Here is a 17,928-nt window from a genome sequence, read left to right as displayed (position 1 = left end):
CATTAAAGGCATCTCACCAGCATTGGATTCACACGACAACAGCTCGCAGGGGGAACTGTGCGTGTCCCACATCTCTTCCCATTGAATTGAATCCCCCCCCGGGCGGCGGCATCGCTCAGCCGAGAGCCCGCGACGAACCAGAAGCCGCCAGACGTTGCGACTCGGACCCATCGAACCCAACGATCCAATCCCAATCCAACCTCGTTTTCCTTTTTTTTTTTTTTTTTCTGCTTCTCTCTCGCCTCCCCCCTCGTCGCCTCTACTCGACCCGCGTCCCGTATTCCTCTTAGCCCTGGGCCCTTCCCTCTCCTGTCTCCAGTCCCGTGGTTTGCCCCCTAACAGGCCTGCCACCTATCCGTACCTTACCCGTCCTTCTGTCACCTCAACCCGTCGATCCTGGATGCTTGTTCTCAACTTCCCGTTCATGCCATCGCAGCCAACGCACCACCACCAGCACCGGTTGCCACCGGCTGAAGGCCGTCTTTTCCGTTCACCTGGCCTGACTGTCTTTGCTGCACCTTGCTAAAGTCTATCTGCCAGAGGACAAGAAGAGTGAAGAGGGCCAGAAAGAGAAGGGGGAAAATTCTTGGGACGAAAACGAAACTTTGCGCCGCACGTCTCCTCTCCTCTCACTCACCCGCCAACTCTCACTCTCCTCAGCCTCGCCTTGCTTCAACCTCACCCCAACCTCACTTTTCCGTCACTCACTCACGCTCCTTTTTTATACTTTTCTCCGCTTCTCTTCGCCTCTCATCCGTCGCCCTCGCGTTCGCCGCCTCTCAACGGCCCCCCATCCCGACGTCCGTCATCCAACATACGGTCTCACGCCTAACCCCCCCTCCCGGCTCCCCCGATGCCGACTCCGCCGACCGAGGATGACCGCCAGACGCGGATCATCCAGTTCGCGGAGGAATGGGGCCTCGAGCCCCCGCCGTCCCCGACGCCGCTGACGCGCCCCAACAGCCCCCCTAGCTTCCGCACCTCCGAGGACGACATCAGGGCCGAGGAGCTCCTCAAGCGCAAGGCCTCCGTCCTCGGCCGGACCGACTCCACCACTAACCTGAGGCGCGTCCTCACCTCCAAGAAGACGAAATGGGACTACAAGCTCGTCTTCGACACCCTCGACCAGCACGTCACCGAGGGCGGATCCCCCGGCGTCGCTGAGGCGCTCATCGTCCAGCTTGTCTCGTCCGGCGGCGACGTCAACATGGCCCAGAAGGCCAAGACGAGCATCCTGCCACGGAGGAAAAGCCTGGAGAGCTTCGGTGAGCGCAGTAAATTACTCCAGCATGCCGTTCACAACGGCCAGATGGACATGATCCAAGTCCTGCTACCTCACGCCGATCATTTTGCCCTGGACGCCTCATTACCGTTGGCCATGCGCGCGGAAAACGTTGAGATTGTGGAGCTGCTTTTGAGGTACGGCGCCGGTGTGCTTCGCAGCAGCGAGACGCAGGAGGTTTTCCGACAGGCTTGCGCTTCGGGCCGCCAGGCTGAGCTGGTGTCCATCGTGCTGCGGTCCGAGGCGCGACCGCCGCCGACGTGGCTGTCTCAGTGCATGGTGGAAGCGACGAAGGCGGGGTGCTTGACGACGGTTTTGCATCTGAGTCGGTCTGATGCCGATGGCGACTACAACCAAGCGGAGGCGCTCAAGATCGCCATCAGCCAGGGACGTCACGACATTGCGCTCGCGATCATCATGGGCAACCACCCGCCGAAAAGACCAGGCCTGGATGAGGCGTTCTCGCAACTGCTGGACCACCCGTCGATGAACCCGAACGACAAGGTTGCGGTCGCCGAGTTGCTGCTTTGTGCGGGTACGGATGGCGATGGTCCAGCACTCGCTCTCATCCATGCTGCGGCCGCTGAGTTTCAGGACATGGTCGATCTGTTGGTCAAGTACGGGGTTTCTATCGAGTATCAGGACGCGATGGCTGTCCGGAAAGCCATTCAGAACGGACGGGTCGATGTAGCATACACGCTGCTGAACGGCAACTCGGAACTCAGCTCAATGCATGCTTCAGAGTGTGTCGAGCTGCTCCCGAGGAATATGGCAATCGAGAGCCGCCGACTCTTGCTGGACTTGTTATTACGGAGGGGTGCGAGCGGGACTGCGCTAGACGACATGCTCATCGAAGCGGCCGAGGCCGGTGACGTCGACTCGGTCAAGCTTCTCCTCACCCCCGTGTTCCCGGGAGGCCGACCGGTCAGCGAACATGACGTGAAGAAGGGGCCCCGATCGATGGTGTATGAACGCCACCAAGTAGCCTCCGTCGACCATAAGGGTGGCCTGGCGTTGCAGATTGCAGTGATGCGAAGTGATGTTGCGATGACCAGGGAAATGCTGAACAGCCAGCCGTCGAGTGAGACGCTGGCGCAGATCTTCCCCCTCACCAAGACGCTATCTCGCCAGAACAGGTACCGCATGGTCGAGTGTTTCCTGACCAGTGGCCTCACCGGGCCGATTGTGCATGAGGCGCTGCAAGAAGCCATCGACGAGGATCCGAAATTCAAAGACGAGGATCTCATCGGTTTGTTTCTCCAATACAACACCGACATCAACGAGAACGATGGGTCCGCGCTGGTTGCCGCTGTGATGCAGAAGGATCTGAGGTTGCTGAACGCGCTGCTGAAGAAGAACGTCACGCCGCAGACCGCCGCCAGCATTCTGCCCAGGATAATTGCGACGCCTGATCCGCAGACGAGGTTAGACATGGCGACCTTGCTGCTTACGAACGTGCCGACTCTCGAGTCGGGCAAGGTTTCCCAGGCGATGCTCAGCGTGTTGAACTACCGACCGGCAGACCTGAAGCTTTTGCAAGTGCTGCTGCTTCAGGGCCGGGCGGATATCAACGTAGACAGCGGAATCGCCATGGCATCAGGTAAGTCGTCATAACATATCTCATACCCAGGGTACTAATGATGAGTAGCAATCCACAGCCACGACCCTCCTGTCCTGGACATGCTCTTGAAACACGGCAAACCTTCACCACAAACCGTTGGCCGAGCCATCAACGAGCTATCGATGATGCAGTCCTCCGAGCAGAAGGCGGAGAAACTCGAAATTCTCCTGTCCAAGACCAAGGACAAGGCCCTGTTCAACGATGTCCTCGTCAAGGAGGTCCACTCCCTCCTCCAGACAGACCCCGGAAAACGTGAGCTGTCGATCGTCAAGGTGCTCCTCGAGTCGGGCGCCGACGTCAACTCCCACAACGCCGCCGCCCTCTGCCACGCCGTCGCCGCCGGCGACACCCAAATCACCGATATGCTCTTCGCCGCCCGCCCCAGCCCAGCCTCCCTGGCGTCCGCCCTGCCCCACGCGCTGCGCATCGCGGATCCCATGGACCGTCTCGACTTCTCCGAGAAACTGCTTGAAGCCGGCGCACCGAGTGCGGAGGCAAACCGGGCGCTGGGATTCGCTATCAACACATACACTAATGATATCCCGTTATTAAGGACATTATCACTCAAGGCGAATACCAGCGACGGCGAGGCCTTGATCTCGGCTGTCAAAAAGGAGCGTCCTGACATCGTCGAACTGGTTCTTAAGCAGAAGCACTCGATACCGATCACGAATGACGCGTTTGCGGAGGCGGCCATGTTGTCGGACAAGGACGCGAGGGCGAGCATTTGCACACTGTTGCTGGAGCACGGCGCATCGGGGACGGTTCTATCTGATGCGCTGCTTGCTGCCGCTGCGGATGGCGACTTGGTGCTCGGCAGCATTCTCGTGAAGAACGGTGCCCAGATCGACGAGGAGTCCATTGTGGAGGCATGCAAGTCTGGTTCTGCCGACGTCTTGGCGATGCTACTGAGCGGCAGCTCAACGCCTAAAAAGTCGACCATCGAGCGAGGCTTTCAGGCCGCTACTGAAGTCGGCAATCTCAAGACGCGAGCTGCAATTCTTCAGGCACTTTTGCCTCACGGCGTGGATGGGGAGGCTCTTCATATCCAACTGGCGTCCGCCGTCCGTTTTGGGGATGACGGCGAGGACTTGGTCAAGACCCTGTTGGAGGCTGGTGCGGATCCGAACTACAACAAGGGAGAGGCGGTATGGGCTGCGACGAGGAGTGCCTTTCTCAACACTCTGAAAATGATGTTGGGTCAGGTTGACATCGGCACGAAGCTGGTAAGTCATCTGCACAATTCGTTTTAGGTCATTTGTAACACAGAAACAGCAACACAAGCCTAATCACACCACGCTCAACCGCGCTCTTAGGGCCGCCTGGAAGCTGAGCCGCGAACCACGTGCCGCCATCATCGACGCGCTCTTCCGGGCCGGTCTGCCTATATCGGATGACCTCCACGTCGTTCTGAACCAAGCAATCAACGAGGAAGAACCCGACTTCAAACTCATCAAGTCACTGCTCCGATTTGGTGCTTCGCCGATTGCAAACAACTGCCAGACACTCATCGACGCGACGAGAAGAGTCATGGTGCGGCCGCTCGCAATGATGTTGGAGTCCAAGATCCTCGGCGAGGACCTCAACCTCGCAATCAGGGAGGGCTTCACTAAGGACAACTCAGCGCAATGGTTCACAGAAACCGGTTTCAGCATCTTGCACAGCTTCCTGCAAAAGGGTGCTCACGGTGACGGCCTGAGCTCTGTCCTCACCCAAGTCGTCGACATGCCGCTGTCCGAGTCCGACGACAGCGTCAGCCTCGCCAACGGCTTCGTCGACATCCTCCTCGACCACAAAGTTGACGTCAACTATGACAATGGCATGCTCTTGCAATCCGCGGCGGCCGCCTTGAATGCGTTCCTCGTCAACCGGCTGCTGGAGAAGAAGCCCAACACAGATTCGATCTCGCGAGCGTTCTACCGCATCTTCGACAACCCCACCTCCGAAGACGAAGCTTTGGAGCTAATTACAATGTTTACTGACTACGCTGACGGCGAGACCCGACTGGACGTCATGTACACGCCGCCGGAATCCATGCCCCTCCTGTTCCTCGCTATCTCCCAATACCCCCGATCTATCCGAATCACGAAGGCGTTATTGGACGCCGGTTACTATTACGACCAGATGATGCCGTGCAAGGTCATGGAAGACGTGGACGAAGAGCCCGTCACGCTCATGATGTGGGCGCTGCATCAGGAGCAGAAGAAGGTTAGCAGCGGCATCATCCAAATGCTGATCGAGACGGGTGCCAAGATCAACTTTGAGAGCCGCCTATCTCAGACGACGCCATTACTACTAGCAATCCGCAACCGCCGCCCTGACATTGTCAAGATGCTGCTCCTCGAGGGCGCCGAAGTGGACGTCTGCGATGTCAAGGGCAACACGCCACTCACACTATCCACAGAAGCCGGCGGCGAGCTCGCCATCAAGATGATGTCCAACCTCCTCGCCGCAGGCGCCTCCAGCAACGACGGCTCCCTCCACAACGCGGCGCGCGAGCTGAACCTCTCCGCCTGTCAGGTACTCGTCCAGTACGGCCACGAGCCAGACTTCCCCAGCACCCTCCACGGCGGCCGCAGCGCGCTCGGCGAGCTCGCCTGCCACGCCGCCGACAACGAGCCCCTCACCCCCGCGCGCCAGAAGCTCATGGAGCGCGTCACCAACTTCCTCATCGAGGCCGGCTCCGACATCACCCTCCGCACCGACGGCAAGTCCATCCTCCTCCTCGCCCTCGACTCCAAGGAGCCCCTCGTCACCAGCCGCACCCTCCTCAAGGCCGGCATGTGGAAGCACGTCAACAAGAAGTTCAACCAGTTCACCGACGGCAAGATGACGTACTCGCCCACCATGTACGTCGCCCACGTCCTGCCCGCGTCGGACACCAAAGAAGCCCTCATCAAACTGCTGCGCGCCAACCGCGCCGAGGACGTCTACTACTCCAACACGGGCCCGCAGCCCGACGGCGCCTGCGGCATGCCCGACGAGCTCGAGGCGCAGGAGCGCACCCGCCGCGCGCGCCTCGACCGCCTCAACCTCGAGCAGGAGGACCACCTGCTCTCGATCGCGCGCAGCACCGAGCTCGCCTCCGTGCAGGCGCAGATCTGGTCCGCGCAGGCGGAGCTCGAGGACAGCCGGCGCAAGCGCATCCAGGCGGACGACCTGGTCGCGCTCAACGAGCGCGCGCGCGCGGAAGAAGAAGTGTTCGCGGCGGCGATGCGGCGCAAGCGCAGCGAGCGCAGCGCGGACCTCGAGCACCAGGCGGCGCTGACGGAGGCGACGATCACGCGGGCGCGGGCGGTGGAGCTCGCGGAGCAGGACCTGGTCATGACGCGGCAGAGCATGCTGCTCGAGTGGGAGAAGCAGATGGCGACGGAGCAGGTGGACCACGCCAAGGCCATGTCTGCGATCCGGGTCGCGGAGCGGGAGGACGTGGATCGGATGGACCGCGAGGCGGAGGACCGGTTCCGGACGCGCCTGGCGGAGCAGCGGCGGCTGGTCGACGGGCAGACGAACCTGGCGAGCCAGCTGGCGGGCGCGGGCGTCAACGGGCGGCGGCAGATTGGGTACATCACGGGGGAAATTAATTAAGGGCGGCGGTGGTGGTTGCTGTTCTATTTCTTTTGTCACTTTGTTATTGCAATGCGTGGCCTGGCAGGGCTGCGACTTGCTTGCCTCCTTGCTCCTTGTCGCAGGGAGAGGCGAAAAGAAGAGCGCGTACGGGGCCGTGTTTGTCGGTTCGCGATATGCTACGGATTTGGTAGAAAGGGGGGCGTTTTCTCGTTATCTTGGTTACATTGCACGTGGGGGGAGGGGAGGCGGTACCCTCTTCCTCCTGTCTTCTTTTCTTCTCTATTTCATTTTCTTCCCTTTGTATGGAGATATTCTTGGAGATTATAGGGGGGGTTCAGTTCTTAGCATTTTCCTGCGTCGGTAGTAGTTCTGGTTTATTATGCATCCTTCAGATGGGGATGGAGTAAGTAGGTTAGGCTGGGGTGCTGAAAAGTAGCAAGTGTTGCCGCAGCGAGTAATGAAAAAAAGATCATTTCACAGTCAGTCATTCGAGGCGGCGCGGCGCGTTCGTGGTGTCTGTCGTCAAGTCAAGTTCGTTCAGCTGGCCTCTGTGTGAGCATGTCTCTCGTCCATTTCCCTCTCGGCCCCCAGTTTCCCTGATAAGAAGTGTCGTCCGGACGGGGGAAGTTGCGCAAGCCAGGGTTGTTGAAGAGCGATCGGCGGTGTGGTGCACGGCAAATGGTGCATTGCGGGATCCATGACTCTCCACGAGGAATGCGATGCTGGGTCGCAGAGAGGACCTCCGCGGTCTTGGCTTCTACTAGTCGCTTTCGGGTTTGTCATTGGCTTGTGGCCGTCATGGACATCGCGTTGTTTTTGTGCGTTTTGCGTTTTAGAGGTTCTTGGTGAGTTGCATGTTTGTGGGTTCTGGAAGAGGGGGAGGATGTTTAGTGTTGTGACTCTGGACTTGGTGATTGACGATCGAGAGTGAGATGGGTGAATGGGTGGACGAGATGCGATGCAGAGAGTTTGGGCGTGCTCTGGACCCGGGAACAGGGCGGCGCGTGGCAGCGTGGCAATGCTGCCTTGGTCGTCGTGCTTGCCGGACAGTTGCCGTGATTTGATCGCAGACTGGAGGTTGAATGGGGAATGGTCTTGATTTTGCGTGATGGATCATGGAGAGTGAGTGGGCTGCGTCTTGCCCTTTCGAAGGGGAACGTGCGCCGGAATGGCACTGCAAGGTACGACGCACGCTTTTAGAGGCGCCTTGCCAATTGGAGAGGAGGGGCGGGCCTGGATTCGTGGTTTCTGTTGCTTGGACCGCCTCGTGAGACGGGGCTGCTGGGGTGGTTTGGCGAAGGGGGCCTGAAGATCGCATTACTCGTGGAGGTTGAAGGCGGCTAGAGGCGTGAGAAGAGGCCTGGGGTTCTTTGATTGAGGTTCGTGATGGGATGGCAGCAGGATGGGTGCGGATGTCGGGATGGAGGCTGGCATATCTCGAGGTCCAAGCTCTGTGATGTTTTCTGGTGAAGATGTGATGAGGAGGAGTTGTGCAACGGTGATGGGGCGGGCGATGTCGTGATGAGATGGGGCGTGGGCGACATCGCGCATGCGTGAACTGAGCAGAAGATTGACCCCATGATTTGGGTTCCTATCAATGTTGCTCTGTACGTTTCCTCGTCTAAACTATCACCACGATGCATTGGAGGTTATCGTGTGGTGTTTGCGCAACATCATTGCAACCCGTTCAGCGAATGTTTCTGCGCGTAAGTTTCTCTCGCCCAAGCGTCGTTCATTCCATGTCTTGGCGGCCTAAGCTCTTCCCGATCACGATGACAGGAAAACAAATGTTCAGACGATTCGTGCAACATTAAAGAGGGGGCGCGGACAATGATTCAACCGCCGCCCATCGTGAACGACACTTGATTGACGTCTGTTTTGATATACTCGCAAAGTTTCGCAGTCGCAGAAAACCCACGTGTTGCATCGTCCGGGAGGTTTGAAAGGGAATGTGGAAACCTTGCTTCAGAACATGTTTCCTCCCCCAGCGCTGTCGCGTGGTTTTTGAACAGATCGACGGTCGAGTCTCGAACGTTTGTTTGGCTAAACAAGACGAAAAGGCCTCGAAGCCGAAGAAAGGGAAAAGACTGGGGAGGGGACAGAGATTGGAACGAATGTCTTGCAGCTGTCAAACAAGATTGGCCACTTTTCTTGCTTTCTTTTTCCTGATGCTTGTTGCGCACAAGGCACACAGGCACAGGCACAGGCACACACACACAGCACCGCACACTCAAATCTGCAGCGGATGGCGGCACGGCAGTCGCGCCGGAGGTTCAGAGTACATAGTAGAGGTCCCGTCAGGGCTCCGCTGTTTGAAAGGTTTCAATCTCGAATTCCTGCCAACGAGAATGGTCGGGTTGAATTGCCCACTTTCCGAGATTTTCGTAAACCCACCCTTGGTGTGACGGGTCCTGACTTGGGTTTGGGGGCGCCGTTGGCTGGCTGGTCGGTCCTCCGGGAAGGGCAGCGTGACATTTTAGGAGAAATTCTGGCGATCTCGCTGAACTCTGTTGCGATGGGGGATCTTGTCTGGAAGATGACGGTGTGTGTTTTTGGATCATTCGATATGTGACTTGGGTGAGGACATGGCTGTGTCTCTTAATCCTCGTGCGTTCTGAATGAGTTGGATTAAAGCTGTGGCTTGTCGCTCTCCAACATCTGGAAGTTGAGCCCTATCCGTACTTTCGTCGCGTCTGCCTGCCGACAAAGAGATAAGATGAAAAATTGGCGCCCGTTCCGCTGCACTTCATAGACATGAAATCAGCTAGCAAGTAAGCTTCAACCCAGCCAACAGGAGAAATCCCAGCATCGTCGACATTTTCTCTGAGAAGCGCGATGGCTTCGTAACCAGTCTACCGGCAACATCCCTCGATCCCAACGGCCCGCGTGGCACGCAGCGCCACCGGACAGGCCAGAGCTTCCCTAGTAGACGCTCTGAATTCTGGAGCATTGAAGCATCGTTCGTTGCCCAGAGGTCGTCTTTGCCCTCCCCACTCTTGTTTCTTACTGTTCCTTCAGTGGCAACCCCGTGACCCCCAGCGCATGTCAGTCAGCACTCTATGTAAATTGGCCAGCATCACTGACAGGAGCAATCCGGATGGAGCCTCAATCCACCCGTAAAGTGACCGTCGACGACGCGGCACAGCCGTGAAGAGCTGACTCGGGGCAGACAGGAAAACCGGCTCAGGATCGCCCGCGGAAGGCTGTCCCGTGCGAAACCTACGTCTTTTGACAGTTGACGTATTTGTCCCCCATCTTACGTGAGCCTTTCGGTGAATGATTCAGTCTCACAGTGGTTGATAGGTGCGTTCGCTCTCGGTGAGAAGAATGCGTACGTTATTTCGTTGGACCCTTTTTTGATAATATCAAGTGCGTCCGAGCGTACAGGCAGTCGATAGATTGGCGAGATTTCATTTTTGGTTGAGTACTGATTAAGTCGCACTGTTTGCTGATGTTTCGGGCTTTGCTGCCGTTGTTCGCTTTGCTGGAGCACGGGTCGTACCTCGTATCTCGTCAACGAAGCTCATACTCGTCTATTTCGGAGTATCCAGGCCGGAAAACTTGCACAATCGAGCATCACTGGGTATCATCTCGCCGTGGGCGACCCCGGGCAGCCATTTGCGCGTTGACCTCCTCCAAAGCTCCAGCTCGCTTCCCCCGCTTCCCTGGGTTACTGTGGTGCAACTGGAGAGCACGTGGATATGAGCCATTGAGCCTTCGATTGCACCGCGAGGTAACCTCCCCCCTCCCCCCATCACGGCCGGACGTCACACCAATTCGATCTCGAGTCGCGAGAATTTGCCTCCGAAATTTGATGTGGAGGGTGGTGCTCGTCTCCGGAGCTGTAAAACCGGAGGCGTATGAGCCACGAGGTCCACGGCGATAGACGAGACTTCAAGATCTTGAATTTTCGAAGGGTGTTAAGATGGCACGCAGCTGTATTATTGCCGTCTCCTCTTTTTATTTGTCGCGGATGAGCACATTGGCTGGCTCTCGTCGAGCCCTGATTCTTGGACGGTTTAAGACGAGATGTTATGAGTGTTTTGACTCGTAGAATTGGAATACTAGGCGGAACACACTCCGATGCATTACGTGGATTCCTGGACTGAGCCGCTGCCGCGCCCCCCTTTGCAGTCAGGACCTTTCTTCATCGTGAGAGTACGCGCACCCGTCACACGCTGTCAAACAAGCTTCAGGCGACGTGAACTCTTCGACTTGACAGCTGCGTCCCGGATATCTCGGGCAGCTCTAGCTCATATTTTTGAGGTTTTACTGCCTTATCTGTACTGCACACTGCAGTGAATTACAGCGATGGAAGCAGAAAAAGGACCTACATTCGCTGAAACACGCGGTCACTCTAGCGGGTGACGGTCACTGACTCGGGGCTCTCGTCACAGCGCAAGGGACCGGGGTCGTCCGCCTGTGCCTTCAATCTTGCTGCCTCTATCTCTCTGCCGTCACTTGCCATGCAACAGTGAAGCTCATTCGTTTCCACAAGTCGTGAAATATCACCGAAGAAGGGAGTTTCCTCGTAGTCCTTCACATGTCGGGCCAAATGTACAAAGTACAAAGTACTTCTAAATTTCCCCAGCCCCAGCCACAGCCCAGAGCCACGTTCTTAGATGATAACCATAATCGGGGGAGACCATCGTCCAAAAGCAGAAGATCTGCCACCATCTCGTTGATGAAATATGCGATGGAGCGTTTAGTGCAGCACTTGTTCCCGGATTTTCGGGCGCCGGACGGCCTCGAAAGAAACTGCCCAGCGCCCCGTGCTTGGCTCTTAGCGCCTCAAGGACGTTTAAAGGTTGGCTGGATGATATGGTGACAACGTGGCTTGCGGCGCCATGCTTCATGCACAATTGTGCTAATCTCCTCGAACCCCAGCAGTTTTTTCTGCACTCTTCCAGCCCAGCAATTGGCGCCGCAGCCTCTACCCAGCTTCTCAGCTGCTGTTTGGACGACGAGACGACCGATTCAATCCACAATGTCTTACTCTTCTTTCCCACGCCATGTCAGGGTTGGGGTTGCAATCGCACGGACGCCATTCCATCGGGGGAAAGCAAGAAGTGAAAGAAGAGATCAGCACCGCTAAGCCAGGCTCCCCCTTGGCCCCCTTTGACAGCAAAGGCCCTTGATGCTTGTCCCCTCATCCACTGCGATCCAGCTGCTTGCAGCGCGGAATTTTCCAGTGCAGCAGCACGCAGCAGCATCCTCCCTCGAGGATGGCGCCCTCACCCTAGCACGCGTTAGGAGAAAAAGGGGTATGGTTTGAACTGTGGAGTAGGGTAGCCCCCCCGGGCCCCAGCAGGGCTTTACTGACGTTCGGCATATGGTTAGCAAGGGTGGCGAGCGGGTTCCTGGGCAGGCACTATGCTGCTCTTGTGTTCGTCTCGAGCTATCTGTGGATTCGTTTGCTGGAGGAAGCAGAGCAGAATATAATACCACGGACCCGGAACGGGCAGATCGGTTGTTGGCTCGAACCGTTGTCGTCTTGTTGGTGTGTACCTCTCTCTACGTTTCTTTTCTTTCGAGAAGGGATGGGGCTTGTCTCTATCTTGATATTCACATAACTCGCCTGCTTCCTCTGCTAGTCTTTTCCTGCACTGATCACCCCACGGCTTCTTGACCTGTTCCCAAGTTTTGGTGCTTGGGTTTGGTCAGACTCACCTCTCTTTTCTGTCTAATGTTTTGATCCCCCCACCGTGGTTTGGCAGCCATGGACGGAAAAACGATTTATACGCTGTTCGGCACCGGATACGACAACTCTCACGAGCCGAAGCCGCTGGTGAACGAGAAGGGCACGATCCTGGGTGTCGCCATCACCTTCGAGGTATGGTTTGCCATCGCAAATGTGAAGCTATTCGTGTGTTCTGACGTTGGCTTTCTAGGTCGTCGCATGGATATGTGTCGCCTTTCGTATGTACACGCGGGGGATGGTGGTTAAGGCTCTGGGATGGGACGATCTTTTCGTCGTATTATCGCTGTTGACGACAACAACTGGCACGATCGGTGCTTGTGTTTGTAAGTTGTCACATTTCAGATGTGATCATCTCTATGGCTTCTTGGCTGACGCATGGCAAAGCGACTTCGTTTGGCTTGGGCAAGCATCTCTACGAACTAACAGCTTCAGACGTGCAAAACTATCTCTGCGTACGAACCCCACGACGAACTCCCCCCCGGTTGCCGGTCCATCAACAATTGCCCAACTGACATTGGCCATTTTAGACATTTTACATCACGAGTGCCTCCTACCAGATGTCGACAGCCTTCATCAAACTATCCCTGCTCTTCCAGTACGTCCGTATCTACGACCAGCCCGGCTTCCTCCGCAGCGCCTGCAAAGCCATGATCCTCTTCACCGGACTCTGGGCCATCGCCTACAGCTTCCTCGGCTGGATCCCCTGCTACCCGATCCGCGCCTACTGGGACTGGCAAGTCCCCGCCGCCCGCTGGGGCTACGGCTCCCTCAACGCCGACATCTTCTACGGCACCTACGCGAGCCACGCCGCCCTGAACGTCATCCTCGACCTCCTCGTCCTCGCGATCCCCGTCCCCCTCTACTTCAAGCGCGACGCCACGCTCAAGTCCAAGCTCGGCCTGCTCGTCCTGCTCACCATCGGCCTCATCGTCAACGCCATCTCGATCGTCCGCCTCATCTCCGTGGTCCAGCACAAGGCCGCGACCCTGCCGACCCTCGACTACACGTGGTACGCCCCGATCAGCGTCGTCATCGCCTGCGTCGAGGTCGATCTGGCCATGGTGGCGTGCAGCGTGCCCATCTTCTGGCCCGTGTTGCGGAAGCATTTCGGAGATTTCGGAGACGGCATCTTTGTCACCAAGGAGATTGAGGTCACGCGCGAGGCCAGGCGGTTGGAGAGTGTCGAGCTGGACGACGACTTGGAGATGGAGCCGGACAGGAGGTCAAGGGTTGGGAGTGAGGCGAGCCTGCGACAGGAATCGCGGGCGCCGCCGAATGGGCGGTATCTGGACGAGTTCGTGGTGCGGCAGGTTGACCCGTTGGCGAGGAGTAAGAGTGTGGTGACACAGATCAAGACGGGTGAGGCCGAGGTGGAAGATGCCAAATGGTGGAATAAAGGAAGGCTAGAATAAGACTGTGAAGGTCTGGGCAGTTTTCAGGAAGCGAGCAATTGCATTTCATTTTTCGATCACAACCTCCAAGACCTAGTGTTTCAGGCCATGTAAATGTGGCACTGACATTGTCTCACCGTACCGAGAGGGTTCCACGATCTGGCCGGGTGACAACTCGTTCTGTTACCCATCTCTTGCACATCGTGTGAGCCTTTGGTTCATACCACCCCTAATCGCTCCCTACGTCCTTGCGCGAGGTATTGTGATGCCAAATCTTATGTGTATCTGCTCTATCGATGTCTAGTAACTGTATTACGAGAGTTTCTTGCAAGACTACCTGATTTCCCTGTCTGCGCGACTATTACCTGTGAACAGGTTTACTCCAATCGAGGACGATGGTTAAATAAATAACAACCTGGTACAGACAATAACAGCGGCGTCGACGACGACGATACTAGCCGTATGGGATATTAAAGAAAACAACAGTCAACTATCTAATAACCACACTCTGTCGAGAAAGTTGACCTATGAATGCCAAGGCTGCTTCCTTGTCAGTCGGGATTGTGACTACAATCACACCAACCCGTCTGAACTTCCCCTCCTCGGGGACCAAGGCGAGTCCCAACATAGATGACCAACCGATATATAAAGGTACAAACTGAATGTCGGTGCAAATGTCATCGTAAGTGTCGAAATGAACCCAGGCTTGGGCCATGGACTCAATTATAGATCCATTTATAGCTTGAAGCCCAGGCTCATGAAAACTTGACAACGTGACTTGACGAGACGTGATTGCTTTCATCCGCTTCCACCATTCCGGGTATGGGTAAGCATCATCAATTGTGGCCGGCAGCACTGCAGCTTGAAGTGTAATGGCGCCATCCGTAACCTGGCCAGTTTCATCATCTGTCAGGAGAGTTGTCTCTGCTGACATGACTTCGGCCAATGAGTCACTGTTAGGAGACTTAGTGGAACTCCTGATTTTCCCATCTACTGCGGCCCAGGACCATGAAGGTGCCCGGTAATCGACCGGCCGTCTCCCGCATACACTGTCTGGATGCACACGCCATGCCAAAGCTTCAGGTAATTTGGCCTCCCATATCCCAGCCAAATATCTGGTTTCTTCGCCAAGGGGTTTTAAGAAGCTTTTTGTTTCTTTAGCAATAGCCGATATTGCCACCAGCTTATCTCGTGATTTGGTAAGTTGGCATTTCGTGTAATACCCAAGTAGCTCACACCATTGAGCGTAATGCAGTTCGGATCCCCAACCAGTCGGCATCAGGTTGGCTCTCAGAACAATGCATTTCATGGCACTCCCATAAAACTTGCTGTTTACCCCAGTAGATTGTGCGTGGACTCAAGACTCTCTCCTGCAAGATCCAGGCGCGCTTACATAAAGTTGCGTGGTCAAGGCTTTTTTGATGAAGCAAGAATATCTCCCACTCGTTAACACATGAGTTTGCGTGCCAAACAGTGATAAGTCGATAACACTGGGCTTGATATCCTTCGGATCCCGTTGAAAGTAGAGGCCCCCTTCATCGTTTTCCGCACCCAAGGCTGCGATGCAAAGAAATGCACTCTTGAACACTTGATGCATCGATGAGGACTCCTGACTCCAGTCAACCTCGGAATCTTGAAAGATACACAAGCGGTCTATCCATATGTACTGTAGTCCAAGCCGTTCCAGGGCGACGAAGGCGTCCTTGAACGTCCTTGGAAGACAAGATAGTGGCTTGCCTCTCGATAAGTCAATGAGCGTTGAAGCTCTAAGTGTGAGATCCAGGTCCCAGGATTTGTTTCCCCAGCAATGGCTTAGCGCAAGGTATTCCGATCCCGGCTCAACTTCTTCGCGCAGGACCAGGCGGAAACTTCTCTCCCCACCGCTCGTATGTAGCTTCAGGAGACGTATCGGAATAAAGGTCGACTGGACTTTGCATAGAGAATGTTTGTCATCGCAACTACGTATCCAATGCTGGATGGTAGCCCATATACTCGGGGCATCAGAGAACTCTGATATCATGTTGTTGAAGCGACGTTGGATTGCTGCAGAGTTGCATTAGTTCTTCAATTTGATTCCATGATACGTATTCGGACGATGTTGACTTGAATATGGCCAGAACTAACCATAGCGATTGGAAGATTGGTTCCCACAAATGATGTACATACTGAGGTCTATCTTTCCTGTGTGGGTTTCTTGGCCGAGGCAAATGTTGATCCAGGTGAAATATCCCAAAGTAGCCATATCCTCCGTGTATTCAGTTCTCACTGGCAGGGAGCTGCATATTGCGCAACCTTCTGCCGCTGATTCCAACAATGATTCGGGCGTTTTATGGTGCTCGTACGCATATTCTTCACGGTCGAATCGGCGTTCGGGATCAGATAACACTGAATGAGCGAGCATGTGAGCATAATAGTGAGACGTAACACCTGGTTTTTAAATATCTTACATCTTGCATGTCTTTGTCTTTGGCTCTCCGTAATTGGCGCGACCCCTTCTGGAGGCCGGAAATTGCCGGGGACGCCTACTACCTCAACCGACGAAGGGTCGACGTAGCTCTCGAGGGATTTGAGACACACGGCACAAAAAATCTTGCAGATCGACGGTGTTAATCCAAAATGGAAAAGGTTCTAGGAGAATAGGTTCTAGGAGAATGAAAGAGTTCATAGAGGTTATCATCTGTTGTAGTAAATACCCGCAGACCTCTGACCAATCAATCCTAGCCATATGGCGGGTGTGAACCAACACCTCCGACTTCGTCACCAGTAATTATGTTACATAATCATGCAGGCATTTAACGTGATCTACATAGCTTGGCATTCAGAAAAGAACTCCCTGGCGTCCTCTATATTTGAAGGAACCCTTCTGCTCTACCCTAGCGGTAAGAAAGCCTCCTGGTATCATCAAGGGAGGCTGCCTTGTTGTAAGTGAAATCTAAAGTATTCTTGAATTTAGTGTCTTCACGTAGGTAGAAGTTTTGCAGGTGAGGTAGTTTTAAGCCTGTTAGTACCTTAGCGACTGGAATCAACTTTGAATGGTAAACCGGGGTCACTCCTGCCTTCTCTCCAGGCCGTCTCCATCTGATATCCAAGGCAATTCTAGGCAGCCGTGTCAACTCCTACTTCAGTCTTTCCACTAGCTGAATTGTCACCAGTACATCTCCCAAGGACGCCTTGATGGCTGAGGGGTTAAGCAGCAGCATGAAAGAATGTCCAGATTAATGAGCTCTGGGAAACCGTCTGGAAGCGCTGGATGGACACTGCCCCGAGGCAGTAGAGCGTACTTGTTTCTTCTTTTTCTCTCTGTATTCTTTTCACTTCCATATTCACATTCACATTACGTGCTCATCATCTTTCATTTCTCAACATTCTTTTTTTCCTCTGTTGTTACTGCATCTAGGCATATCAAGCTCTAATTACGAGCTGTAGTGACAGCACCTACGAGCTTTAAAACGTGCGTTTTCTACGTGAGGTAAAAGAAATGGTACTTTGCGCTAGAGCACCAGGCTATTGAATGCAGAAGTTATGCTGGAATTCATATATTGGTGCGCGAGGTTTTCCCTGAAGACGACAGTTTTGACTTGACACCTCACGATATAACAAATCTTAGTTCTCCTGAACGCCTTATTTCTTAGCAGATTCCTTCAAATTGCCCTCCTTTATTTTACTTATGACCTATGAAGACCTGGACTTAGTCTGATAGCATGATCTTAGATTGTTGTATGCAAATCACTCTTACCCCAAATTCTATTGAGTTTTGCTATCTAGGCAGATAACCACTTGTACTAGGCCTAGTAGTCTATTTTAGTTAGATAATTTTATTATTATTATTGTCTTTATTATCCTTATTATTCCTATCGTCCCTTTCTCTCTCCCTCTCCCTCTCCCTATCCCTATTGTCGTCGTCGTCGTCGCCGTCGATCTCGTCGTCTATGCCCACTACCCACCCGGATCGTAAAACTCATTTCATGACCTGTCTGTCCCAGCTGCCCAGCTTGCATGTAAAATTGTGTCCTTTGCAAAGACCGAAATTGAAAACCCACCTGTGCACGTTTCCAACTAGTAAAAGTCGCCTCAGTTTTCCCAACTAGGAGAACTTCACCGCTTAGGGAAACCTTATACTATTAAGCCGTCCGACGGAACCTTACACGATGCCGACGCCCAGTACACGACAACAGGAACCGGCCATATTTTGGAACATAAATAGTCTCTGTGATACCTCAATTGACCTCAGGAATTCATTCGCCATCGTTCATTTTCCAATCCAATCATCAGAGTCGTTCGCTGCAGCTCTGTCAACATGCGCGTTACCTCCTTACTCGTTGCTGCGGTTACCTTCTTGGGCATTGCCACTGCCAAGCAATGC

At 54.7% G+C, this 17,928-nt stretch overlaps 3 protein-coding genes across 3 annotated transcripts; 2 read left to right on the top strand and 1 right to left on the bottom strand.

Moving 5' to 3' along the window:
- Positions 1-853: 853 nt before the first annotated feature.
- Positions 854-6,491, top strand: GCG54_00008355 (uncharacterized protein; the record flags this gene model as incomplete). The annotated part of the gene is made up of 3 exons (XM_045408322.1): positions 854-2,882; positions 2,931-4,129; positions 4,179-6,491. 3 exons carry the CDS (start codon positions 854-856, stop codon positions 6,489-6,491), a joined length of 5,541 nt encoding a protein of 1,846 aa, XP_045263012.1.
- A 5,701-nt stretch (positions 6,492-12,192) lies between these two features.
- Positions 12,193-13,586, top strand: GCG54_00008354 (uncharacterized protein; the record flags this gene model as incomplete). The annotated part of the gene is made up of 4 exons (XM_045408321.1): positions 12,193-12,306; positions 12,365-12,497; positions 12,559-12,626; positions 12,702-13,586. 4 exons carry the CDS (start codon positions 12,193-12,195, stop codon positions 13,584-13,586), a joined length of 1,200 nt encoding a protein of 399 aa, XP_045263011.1.
- Positions 13,587-14,055: 469 nt separating this feature from the next.
- On the bottom strand, positions 14,056-15,585 carry GCG54_00008353 (uncharacterized protein; the record flags this gene model as incomplete). Its single annotated transcript, XM_045408320.1, has 2 exons — positions 14,056-14,889; positions 14,959-15,585. 2 exons carry the CDS (start codon positions 15,583-15,585, stop codon positions 14,056-14,058), a joined length of 1,461 nt encoding a protein of 486 aa, XP_045263010.1.
- Between the last annotated feature and the right edge of the window lie 2,343 nt (positions 15,586-17,928).

The sequence above is a fragment of the Colletotrichum gloeosporioides genome, assembly GCF_011800055.1.
Source record: "Colletotrichum gloeosporioides strain Lc1 chromosome Unknown consensus_52, whole genome shotgun sequence".
In the NCBI taxonomy this organism is placed as follows: domain Eukaryota; kingdom Fungi; phylum Ascomycota; class Sordariomycetes; order Glomerellales; family Glomerellaceae; genus Colletotrichum; species Colletotrichum gloeosporioides.
The sequence above is the reverse complement of the archived record's forward strand: the minus strand, read 5'-3'. Positions and strand labels throughout refer to the sequence as shown.